Consider the following 12,464-nt stretch of genomic DNA (forward strand, 5'->3'; position numbering starts at 1 on the left):
AACCCCCGAAACGAAAGAATAATCCAAACAGTGGCGTCACCCGCACAAGTTGCAAAGAAGTTCGAACAAACTCCTTGTGCTGACAAAGTCATGGCCAGTGTTTTTTGGGATCGTAAGGGGATACTGCTGATCGATTTCATGGAACGTGGGACAACAGTCAACTCAGACAGTTATTGTACAACCCTAAGAAAACTCAGGCGAGCTGTCGAGAAACGCCGGCGAGGACGACTGGCAGCCGGTGTAACGCTGCCTCACGACAACGCCCGACCTCACGGCTCCCGTCAAACCCAGGAACTTTTGACAAACTTTGGGTGGACTGTCATGCCCCACCCACCGTACATTCCAGACCTCGTGCCTATTATAGTAGGGTATAATAGGGTGGGGGGGGGGATCAACAAAAAACTGATTTTTTTGATTTCATCGATTAAGAATAATACACACTGTGGGGAGCAAAACAGTGCAGCGGCGAGCGCGTAGGAGCGCTTTAAGACATTTAAAAATGGCGCCAAACTCCGCACCTCCTGGTATTTAAAAATGACAGATGCGAGGGTTTGTTTACATGTTGTTTTCCGTCATTTTTTCAGTGTTTACATAATTTTTATAATAAATATGGTTACATCTGTTAAGTATATTCACTTTCTTGCATTTTTTATAAGTTGCGATTGCAAATTTGTCCACCAGGGATGCTTTTATAACGAATCGAAGCCTCTTGGTTGTTTTTTGTTGTGGGCACATTCCGCGCGTGTTATTTGACGTTGTATTGCCGGGTATTTTGCCTCATTCTCATTATGGTAAGAACAGCTGGGAAGTGGACGAGGAAGAGGAAGTTTCGTGGCAACCAATTTACAACGAAAGAAACGAACGAGGAGCCGGCGCGTCGAAGTGCTAGTGTCTCAAAAATAGGGGTGAGTGCGCCATGTGACACATTCAGCGTGGAAGAGGCTACCGCTTCGGGATTTCGTTTCGCTGACATTGAGATCCTTCGAGACTTTCTACGGGAGTCGGCATTATGCGAGAAATGCGGGGAAGGTGAGCTTCAGCTAAACGAACAAATTGATGAGAGGACTGGACTGGCGTGCACCATGAATGTCTGTTGCGATGAATGCGGTGCGATGAGCTTATTCAAGACATCTAAGCGATCACAAAGATGCTTGTTTGAGGTAAATGACCGGTTTGTTTTTGCGCTACGGACATGTGGGAAAGGACTGGTGGCTGGCCGTGTGATATGCGCTATTATGAACGTGCCTCCGCCACCTACGAAATTTGCGTCGTACACTGTGCGCCTAATTCATGCAACAGCGGCAGTTGCTTCTCGAAGCATCACCCGGGCCGTTGACGAGGTGAAGGCTGACATGCATGGCAGTTCCCAACCACTAGAAATCACTGCTACTGTGGATGGAACCTGAAGAGAGGGCATTCATCCCTGCTGGGTGTCGTCACACTCATTTCAGCTGACACAGGCAAGGTGCTAGACTTAGAAGTGGAGACTGAGTTCTGCTGGCTGTGTTCGCGAAATCTCCACATTGACAGCAGCCAAGACGAGTGCAAAGCAACACACATTGGACACCGTCTGGAGGTATGGAAGCTGCGGGTGCTGTGAAGACTTTTGCGCGGTCTGTTGAAAAACATGGAGTGATGTACACCAAATATATTGGTGACGGGGACAGCAAGGCATACTTTGCTGTGAAAGAAGCAAAACCACATAGCAGAGACATTGAAAAGCACGGGTGTGTCGGCCATGTGCAAAAGCGTATGGGAACCAGGCTTAGAAACCTGAAGACTAGATTGAAAGGTAAGAAGCTGTCAGATGCACTTCCACTATCTGGGAGAGGCCGTCTCACAGAGAAGGATATTGACTCCCTACAATTTTATTACGGCAAGACCATTCGTGAGAACACTGATAGCTTAGAAAGCATGCGAAAGGCCGTGTGGCAATCTATTTTCATAAGTTACCCACTGACGAACAGCCCAACCATGGACTGTGCCCCAAAGACGCGTCATCATGGTGTGGGTATTACCCTCAGTGAAGGTAATACTGAGGCATATTGCCATAAAAACAGCCTGCAGACTGCTGTTCTGGAAGCAGTCAAGCCAGTGTTCCAGGCTTTATCATCACCACGCCTTCTGAGCAAGTGTCTCCATGGCAGGACACAAAACACTGAGTCATTGAATCAGCTGATTTGGTGCCGCTGTCCGAAAACTACATTTGTTCGCACTGACACGTTGAAACTTGCCACTTGCAATGCTGTGGCGTACTACAATGACGGCAATCAAGCACGAATCTCTGTTTTGGAAACCCTTGGCATTACGCTAGGTGTGTTCTGTACAGTCGGTCTGAACCGGCTTGACAAGGAGCGTGTTGAAAGGGCTGAGTTCCGAAGCTCGTCGGAAATCAAGGATCATCGAAGAAAAAAGAGAAACTTAAAGAAAGGCTTTGGGAAAGACACCAAAAAAGCCAGAAAGTGTGTGTACTCTGCCGGTGCATTTTGAACTGTTTTAGTGCAGGTGCAAAGAAAAATGCGTTTTTCTCAAAATCACTTTTTTTTCAGATTTTTCGGAACTTGATGTGCCTTTTCTGGAAAACTATACAGCCGATTACGGTGAAATTTTCTCAGATTATACTCACATTCCATGCAAGTAATCTGAACCTAAATGTTTTTGAAAAATCACTCAGTTATAACTAAAAGAAAGATTATTAGAAAGACGCTCCACGGTACGAGACATGTGACGGCAATATTTTTTTTTCTTCCAACGTGAATGCGGGAAAGCATTTTTTAAAGGTTCCAGTTAAACTCACTATTATAAGGAATTATTGTGCAAAATTTCACAGTCATGCTGGTTTTTATTTCTGAAGAAAGGTACATTTTATTTTCCATCATAGCTTAAAATTTAGTTCTCAACAACAAAAAAGAAGTAAAAAGGGCTGCAGTGAAAAAATTACACCAATTAAGGCCAACGCTATTCCTATTGAGCGTGCAGCATTTCACGCTAATATATAGAACAGTTGTTGAGATATAAAGCTAAAACCAAGATGGCTCATGCACCCTACCATACCCCCTTAAAGGAACATTTGAGTAGCCAACGCTTCCGCAGCGACGATGAAGTCAAAGAAAAAGTGAAATGCTTCCTCAAGGGTTGGAGGCGGACTTCTACGACATTGGGATACATAAATTGCAGCAGCAACTACAAAATGCGTAGAAAAAGATGGCGATTATGTAGAAAAATAGAACAAAGTTTCATTTTTCCAATCATGTAAATTTCTATGAGAATAAACAATATTGTCTATTTCTAAAATTTATGGGCACCTCATTTCTGGATCGGCCCTCGTACGCGTGGAAGACGAGTGCCCCACCAGTGCCCGATGCAGACTACAAGGTAATTCTACGGATACGCGGGGGCCTCAACTGCGTCGGGGTAAACGCTTGCATCCTCTATGACAAATCATTCTCAAGGCGAGTGGACTGCCAGTCAATAGTCCCGACTAGATAGGGGTCAACCCTACCAATCACACAGTTCTCGTGAGTACACCAAGCATGCATCGAGCTGAGCTCTACAAAAACATTCTGACTCTAAAATTCGACGGGGATACGGAATCACCTAGAAGTTGCCAGGCATGTAATTGACCCTACAACCTCCTGCCGTGGCAGCTTTCATCTCCCTCTGAAGTATCCCGAAGATGAAATCCTCCTCACCCTCCAAAGGTACAATCCAACCATGACCATCGGGGATGTGTCGGCTGGGCACCACCGAAACCATCTTGGTGATATGGTGGAGACCCAGCATACCTTTTTGCATTACCTACGAAGGGTGTGCGCTTCGCTGCCTTCCCTTCCAACAAAAGATTGACGCCTGCACCCACTGCAGCCAAATCGGACATCGACAGGACGTCTGCCCCTCCATTACCGATACCATCTGCCAAGTGTGGGCTCAAGGACGATCCAATGTACCACGAGTGCGACCCCGTTTGTGTCGTGTGCGGTGGGAGTGCAAACAACGCTTCAAGACCAAGACTATTCCTAAATCCCGGACACCTCCCAAGCCCACGCAATCTTCATCTCGGGCACCCAGCCTCCATATCCACTCTTTATCCACAGCCAAGGGTGGGGCCTCATGAGTCCACATTCAAGACCACCGCCTCACTCTACACAGCAATATAAAAATGCCCACCAGATTTGGTAATAGCGTAACTAAAGACACGGTGAGTCATGTACAGTGAGTCACATGGATTAATCTCGAAATTAACCCCGGCAGTTATTACTACGTTGTTCAAACCACCATCCACTTTCGACACAACCTTCTCGCTCCCAAGCCCCTGAGCCTTACTAACTGGGGCTTCAGAGTATACACGCCTCGCTGTATCACAGCACTTGGGATTGCCCCAACCCTCCCAACCTTCTCCGGTGCACAAACCCCACACGTGAAAAGTGGAAGCCTGTTCTGTCCAGCTCAAACCCGGGTGACCAACAGCAGCTGGTGTGGTGAGCCGGTCGGGCGGTGGCAGCCGTCAGACTCTTGGACTAAGAGGCCTCCTGACTAGCTCGACGCGGAGGAAAGGAGAAGCCGGAACTTTCGTCTGCTCGCGTCCTTTAGAGCGCCGCTTCTAAGCCGAGACCACACGTACGCTTGCGGACGTGCGCAAGCTCGCTTCCGCGCGCCTAGCGCCTGCCGCACCTAACGAGTAATGGCGGTTTGCATCCACATAGACGCGCGACAGCGCGCGCTTACTGGGCTCACTCACAGACGCTTTGGCAAGCGCCGCTTCTTACTTTGTTATCGACAGTATTCCAAAATGCTTCAATATCTATAAATGTAATTGTTATATTTTTATAGCTGTTCGATCAATGCAAAAAGGAAAGAAGGAGCACTTTATTGCATGATATAAATCTGCTTCACTGAGAGTTGAAGGTTCCGCGCCGTAGCTGCGTAGCCAGGCGCGCCGATGCCAGGCGCGCGATAACAGAGAGGAGCTGTTCCCCGAGATCACAACGCGTTTCGACGCGTACGAGCCATGCCGCATCGTCTGCGCATGGCTCGTACGCGTCGAGTATATGGCGAAAGCGTGAGAAGAAAAACGTAGTGCGGCGACGATGCTACGAGATGGCGCCAGAGTGGCGCGCGTTGTGTAGGAGGTCTGTCGGCGGCTGCTGTTAATCACGCGCACGCGTAACTCACGCACGGACTCTCGCGATCTCCCGATTAGCGAGACAGTCGCGCCGCACTTCGATCCATTTGGAACGTGCCGCACGAGACAGATTGTGCACGCTGGCAAACGTATGGTAAAATGAAAACACGTATACAGTTGCGCTCAAATTTCGCTTAAGGAAGTATCGTAGTCGTCGGTGAATTTTTATTTAATTTAATAAATGTTTGATCGTCCTCTCCTCTTCGTCCGGGGCGGGGGATAGTTCGCGGTGTATTGGAAAAAAAAATTGTACATAGTGTTCCGGAACATGACCATGACGAGTTCATCTGAATCTAAAGCAGTTGCAAGAACAGAGAAGCTGCCGAATCGTACCTGGCTCGACAGGGTCTCCCATGACTGCCTCGCCGCTGCTCCAGGAAGAAGACGGTTCTCGTTGCGAGCCCCTGGGTCAGTTGCTGGTGTCTGAGCGCTTCGATCGAGGCGCCGATTGCTGCAATCTGTACTGGATGCGACGAGCAAATACGTTTTCAATGAATGGGCGCAGATTTAGTGAGAGTGTATCGACAACCAGCAAAAACTGAAGGAGCAGACCTGTACGTTATGGCCTAAAAGTATAAATCCATGGCCACTGACCGAAAAACCCGCGCGCGGCAACATTTTCCCGCCGCGGAACGAATGGGTCTAGGAGATATTTGGGTGGTTTTGTTTCGGGAACGCAAGCTGCGTCCAAGCGTTGGAGGATGCTAGCTGCAGGGTGTACAAAAGAACGCAAAGAGCGCAAAAGAGAGCGAAGGTGGGCCCGCAATGCACTCTGCGTTTCCCAACGCTTGGCGGGGCTTCAGTCCCCTAATTCAAAATAATCTATCAGGGAATTTCAGATTTTGCATACGGGCGAACGGATGCTGGTCCGTTCGGGATGCGGGCCTACGCAAAGGGACCTTTGCGTATTGGCTAAGCGGCGCGCCCGGCTCGGCTCTTTTGCACTCCTTTGGGTTTTTTTTTTTTTGTATACCTTCTTGTGTGATTTTTTAAGCAGGGCTGTTTGCGTCATCTAATTTTGCGAGCCTTAAGAGGAAGCTTTAGCTCGGGCCCAACTCCGACGCGGCCTATTCAAATACATGTAAAACGCAAAAACGTTTTTATGAGATAACCCCTGGACCGATTTTGATGAAATTTGTTGCATCTGAAAGAGAAAGTTAAATTCTAGTGACTGTTGGAAGCGGAATTTCGATTTAGGGCTTGAATTTTCTTAAATCGATTTTCAAATATTTGACCGTTTGAAAAAAATGGAAGCACGAAGTTCACAAATTCATAGCTCTGCATCAAGAACTGATATCGTGGTTCTGTAAACGGCATCCATTAGATCATTCAAAGCGGACAAATTCAATATGTCATTTTACATCTTACGTGAATTTGTTACGTTGGTTACAACGGTTTTGCAAAAGTTGTATTTCCCGTAGATTAAATTTTTTTAAATTCATGTGTAACATATCAATTTTGTCCGCTTTAGATGTACTATTAGATGCAATTCACAAAATTGTATTATCATTTTTAGTGGTTGAGTTACAGAGTTGTAAACTTGATAGTTTCGTTTTTTGAAAATTTTTGATTTTTCGCAATTTTTAATAAAAAATTCACAACCTAACTCAAAAATTCGAAACCAACAGTCACTAGATTTTAAGTTTTTCTTTTAAATGCAACAAACCTCGTCAAATTTGGTGCATTGGTTGCCGAGAAAAACGAATTCTCCTTTTACATGTATTTAGATAGGAGCACTCGAGCTAAAGCTTCCTCTTAAATCTAAAACTCCCTGTTAGAAAGATTCAGCGCGTCCGGTCCTACGGTATACGCAAAAGCATTTGCGTTAATCGGGACGCTGGTAGCAACATCTCGAGACGCTGCATCTATAATGACAATGCCTTACTGACACATTTTCATGTTTCACGAACGTTCTTGTCGAAAAAAAACGCATTTAAAGAGACAACGTGTTCACGAGTAATGCGACTGCCGATAATTTATATTTACTCCAAATACTGATACACATCCCCATTGGCATGACCAGAATACCTTGAAGATCGCTTGCTCTGGTGGTTCGCTCAACAATTTCACGCCGATATTTGGAGCGGAAGTTTTGGAGCCAACCTTGTCCACCGCACCTATAGTCGTAATAACTGCTTCGATGTTTAAGAGATATGGTCGCCTGGTAGCGAGGCTGGGAAAACGTGAAAGGTGGTGATGTGACGCAGCGTCCTACCTTTTTCGTGAGGAGGCGCGAGGTTGTTCCAAGCCCTGTAGAACCGCGTCCGGTTGCAAGCTTCGCCGGTAACGTTCACTTCTTCTTTGCACGCGTTGCACGAGTACACGTGACCTCTAGTGAGGGCCAAGGAAGAAGATGATGTTTCCAAAACATGTCCATATCCGTGCCCCTGCTGGCGCTGAGACTTGCCCCCGCAAGGGTTGCAGAAGATAGTGCCAGCCTTTCCTCCTTTCCCTACAAGAACCACTTCTCACGTGCCATAAATTGAAGTATAACTATCATCGTCATCATCAGGGGCCCACAGCGGAGGATTGGCCAAGCGAGCAATCTACACTCGGAGAGGTCGCTAAATAATTAGCCACCACACTAGGTTCGGTCGAAACTACGTTTGGCCCTCTCTCTCTGTGCGACCAAGCGCACTACGTTTTCAGCGAAGCGTAGCTTCAGCCGAACATATAGTTTGGTGTGTCGTGTTTCTATTAAGGCACGCTTTGACTGTGCCCTCGCTGGTTCCCGAACGTTTGGAAAAATTGCGCGAGCGAAAGGACAAAACGAATGAAGAGAAGGCAATGTCACCTATTTTGTTGTTACTATTATTGGTCATTTGTTTCTTGGATCTTTTACCTTCGGGACGTACTTTTATTGTTGTTCATTTGGCCTGTCTGATAAGCACAATAATATACTCTGCCTAAATCTATTTACCTATTTATGCTATTATATTTATTATCACACCTGATTCACTTATGATTCACTTATGCCTTTATGCCTTATGCAATTGATGCTATCATTATAATTGCCACTTCTAATTCACTTATGAAAGCAACGCGACTATATGTAAGTTGCACCCGAATTTGTGCTATTATTATCGCATTTTGCTCATCTGATTCACTTACGAAAGCAAACCGACCGTTGGCCAGTACCCCCAAGTGGGTAGGTGCCACTGCTTTTAAGGGCATCATCAAACAAAATTTTGGCGAGCTTTTTTTTTTCTTCTGCTGTTGCAAGGCCGACTACTACTGAAAACATTTTTGATTGCACATATGTTACAGACTGCTGTTGCCAATTATCCTGTGCGACCCAACTCAATGAGGGCTGGTCCGTGCCTCTTGGAGTTGCAGGGTCAATATTGTTCTTTACATAGGCCTGAAGATTTATTATGATTTTGTGGCCGTACAAGCGGGCAAATCTGTCTTCCGTTTTGTTTTCACTTGCGAGGATGGAGTGTGATGTTATACGAGCAGCCGTGACAATACAAGGAACCGTGATGCTAAAAACGTGTAACGATACCTAGCTTGTAACTGCTTAGCACTCTAAGAGGCTACCTTTGAGTCAGCGGAGACTTTGGTGAGCCCCGAGACGTGTACCAAATGAACGTGATGTCATAGGTTTTTTGCAGCGTTCTCCTGGGTTTAGGTAATTATTTATCGACGTAAAAGTATTACCTGTATTACACCGTATCGTGAAGAAACCTGACACTCTCCCGAGAAAGCTTTCGGAACTTCCGCTCGAGAGATGATCCAAATTAGGTGGTGTCCAAATCCACGCTCTAGCGACGGTTGCCTCTAGGTAACAAACAACAGATCTCGAAGGCTGTGCTGTTGCGGGTTACGTGAGCCAGAAGTCGTTGCGGAGCCGGAATCACGTCATACAGGTTACGTTTCAGACGCCATCTATACGAGGAACACAATGTTCATGACGTCACGATGACGCCTGCTCCCTTCCCCGTATTGTTTTTTCGGGTGGAAAAAGTGTGTCTTCGCAGAATGCGGGCTCGGGCTATTCTTGCACCTTCCGTCATCTGGGCCTGGGGTCGAACACCCGAAGACCCAGTGAACAGTCCAAAACCCGCTGTTCCAGTTTTTACAGTGAACAATCGGCACTTGATGTGGATCTGCCCAGGAACGAGTGCTACTCGCGGTAGAGCACTAATCCCCGCATCCTCGAACGATCCTCGGCTCAAAGCCCTTCCTCCACTGATGATGATGATGATAAAGAAGAAGAAGAAGAAGAAGATGATGATGATAATGATGATGAATTGTGACTGATGCCTTTGTAACGGGCGGGCTGCTTTAAAGCGTCCTAGGCGGAGAAAGTAATGCATACATGGCGACAAAAAAGGACTGAGATGAGCACAGCACCGGTCCTTTACTTATGAAGACGCTACACTTCTCAAGAATTGCCATGGATGATCATGAAACGCAGTGACCACTTCTGTCAAAGGGTGGCACTGCTACCTTTTATTTATATATTATTTATTGGGCAGGAAAATGATGAAGCACGCTTTATTACAATGTGAAGACATCTGCCCAGCGGTAGATTTAGGCACCTCTGGTCTCCTTTAAGTCCTTGGGTTCAGCAATAGCGGATGAAAAATAATCATGCCCGCAGTAGAGATTAGCAAGAGGCGATTCGAAGAGGGGTGGATGAAAAGTGGGGAAACGACAAACAACGGAGGCGTACAAAAACAATGTTCCCATAGGGATTCAGAAAGTTTGATGGGAATTCTTCGTTTTTTTTCCTTTTTTTTTTGTTAACATAGGCAGAACATTAGGCACGATATTAAGAGCTTGGTGGCGCAACCCACCACCCCGTTTATAAAAGGGACGCTCATTCCGTCCGTCCGTCCGTCCGTCCGTCCGTCCGTCCGTCCGTCCGTCCGTCCGTCCATCCATCCATCCATCCATCCATCCATCCATCCGTCCGTCCGTCCGTCCGTCCGTCCGTCCGTCCGTCCGTCCGTCCGTCCATCCATCCATCCATCCATCCATTCGGTTTACCTAAAGGACTTTTGAGATTAACCAGAGGGTGGTTGGCCAAGTGGCGTTGGGGGCCCATGGTAAAACCACAAACGAGGTAGTCGAAGGTGACATGGGTTGGGCTTATTTTGAATACAGAGAAGCGCAGAGCAAATAAAAGGGGAAATTGACAAGCAGAAGTTATAAAAAAGAAAGTGAGAGATACAGAGACGGCAAATTTTATGCGACAGATGGAGACAAAGAAGGCCATGTAAATTTACAAGAAAAAAGGCAAAAAATAATGCAGGAGGGACAATCTGTATGATAATGCTAAGGGGAGTGCCTTGCTATTTGAGACCTGGGCTGTTGCCTGAGGACAAAGATGTACCGCAGAAAATATGCACCACAGGGTGCGACATGTTTTTGCTGTAAAAAACGAAAACGAAAAAAAAAAATCTCTGCAATGGCTCGGCATATCCTAATGGAATGCCAACATATTGACCCTGCGATGCCCGTAGGAAGTGCCCACCTTCCAGAAGGATTGGGAATCAAAGAAGGAGGAAGGATTAACAGGTCAGCAGTCGAGATAACCAAGAGGCGATTAGAGTATGGGCGAAAAAAAAAGCTGGGAAGCGATTGATAGAACCGGAGTCATTCGAGGCGTAGTTAATGTTACAGTATAGTGATACAAATTTTAAATACTACAGTCAAGACCGAGATCAGATATGCCAATGCTCGATCGGAATAAATATAGTGAAACCCGATTAAATCAAGTATGCTAGATGGCTATATATCGTCGCCCCGTTTCGGAGTGGGTGTCAATAATAATCGTCATCGTCATCGAGTCGAGTTTAAAGGGACAGTAAAGGTTACTATGAAGTCAAGTTAAAGTGATAAAGCAATGCTCTAGAACGCCTAAGGCGTCAATATAATCGTGAACAGAGCTTTAGTAACCGAGAAATTGAGGTAAATGCATGACACGATTTGAGACCCCCCAGCGTCATTGTGGTACTAGCCCGATGACGAAGGCACTCATCATCATAATTTGTCTTTACTACTCAACCACTCGTATTAAAAAGATCATTTCATTAGGTTATAAGGCGGAAGAAAATGCTACTTGTCTCCTTCTATTCGATTCTAAGAAAAAAATAACATTTTGACGTTACCCTTCAGTAGTATGGATGGTCGAAAGGTTTCGTTTTCGCTCGACTCTGCGTGCTCGACTCTGCGCCGCGCACGCTTTAGAGTTTGTTATTTCTTTATCGCGTCGTGCTGCGCTGGTTCTGCTGGCTCGCGAAACTTGCATTTGGAAGGAGCAGCGAAAATGCCACATCCATGTGATGTTGTGAGATGCGCGAACGGTCAGCGGAACTTGGCGAAGGGCAGTTGCAGCGGCGAATCCAGCGTTACTTATCGCTATGTGCCAACGAGTGAACCTTTCCGTTCGAAGTGGTTAAGTGCCGTACCTCTGCCACAGCGCGTTGGCAAAGAGCCGGAAAATCGCATAGTGTGCTCGCTGCACTTTCGTTCAGAGGATTACGAGTTCAACGCCGACTTACTGAAGTCGCGTGAAGTGCCTTTCAAAGCAGGCCGTCGTCGTAGTAGTACGCAACGACGGCGGCAGCGCGGGCCCTCAATAGCAGGTCACGTTCATCAGTGCTAAGTAGCTGAACTCGAACCCAGCGTCGCGAGCTAATGTGTCGTTGTCAGGGTCATCCATTGCAACGAGTGTCCAAGTTGTCGTCATAAAATAAAGAACCAGCTTATCGTCGTGCGCTTTCCCTTCCGCTAGCCACCATAGTTCCGCTTTCGCACTGCTGTCAGCTCTGGCTCCGTTTCTGGCTGCGAGTTTGCGTTTTGCGCAGAAAAGCCGTAGCGTCGTCTGCAGGCGCCGTTTTACTCACCGACAGCGCAACGTCACTATGAAAACATCACGTCACTGTTCCTGGCGGGTGATTTGAACTGCGCTAGAGGTACGCGGACGCTTCAGAACGCATTTTCTCTTAAAATAAGTCTCTTCTTCGCATGAAACAAACGTTTCGAGGTTTCTGGGATGGTATTTCAACAGTCCACGTTGGCTTAATATTAACCTTTAGTGTCCCTTTAAACGTTGAGCACAGGAGCCTTCTAGAATACGCGGGTTAGAACTTTCAAGCTACAAACATACCAGACATACGTGCCACGCGCCAGCGCATGAACAATAGGTTCGCCAAACCACAAGTGCGATTTCTGTCTAAGGAGGGCTTCCACCTTTTGAGAAAACATCTATGCGAATTGAGCAAGTTACACAGGAAAACATGCGAAGTTTTTGTTAGAATATCCGTATGAA

At 46.6% G+C, this 12,464-nt stretch overlaps 1 protein-coding gene and 1 pseudogene across 1 annotated transcript in view; one reads left to right on the top strand and one right to left on the bottom strand.

Annotated features, from left to right (window-relative positions):
• Positions 1 to 5,636, bottom strand: part of LOC126517849 (neprilysin-1-like) — a 42,747-nt gene extending 37,111 nt beyond the window's left edge. The window contains exon 1 of the mRNA XM_050167656.2: positions 5,516 to 5,636. Coding sequence (XP_050023613.1) covers positions 5,516 to 5,537 — 22 coding nt within the window. The 5' untranslated portion in view covers positions 5,538 to 5,636. The remainder of the gene's footprint in view (positions 1 to 5,515) is intronic.
• Positions 1,236 to 2,490, top strand: LOC140214151 (uncharacterized; annotated as a pseudogene).
• Positions 5,637 to 12,464: the final 6,828 nt, after the last annotated feature.

Source organism: Dermacentor andersoni, chromosome 11 (genome assembly GCF_023375885.2).
Source record: "Dermacentor andersoni chromosome 11, qqDerAnde1_hic_scaffold, whole genome shotgun sequence".
NCBI classification, from domain to species: domain Eukaryota; kingdom Metazoa; phylum Arthropoda; class Arachnida; order Ixodida; family Ixodidae; genus Dermacentor; species Dermacentor andersoni.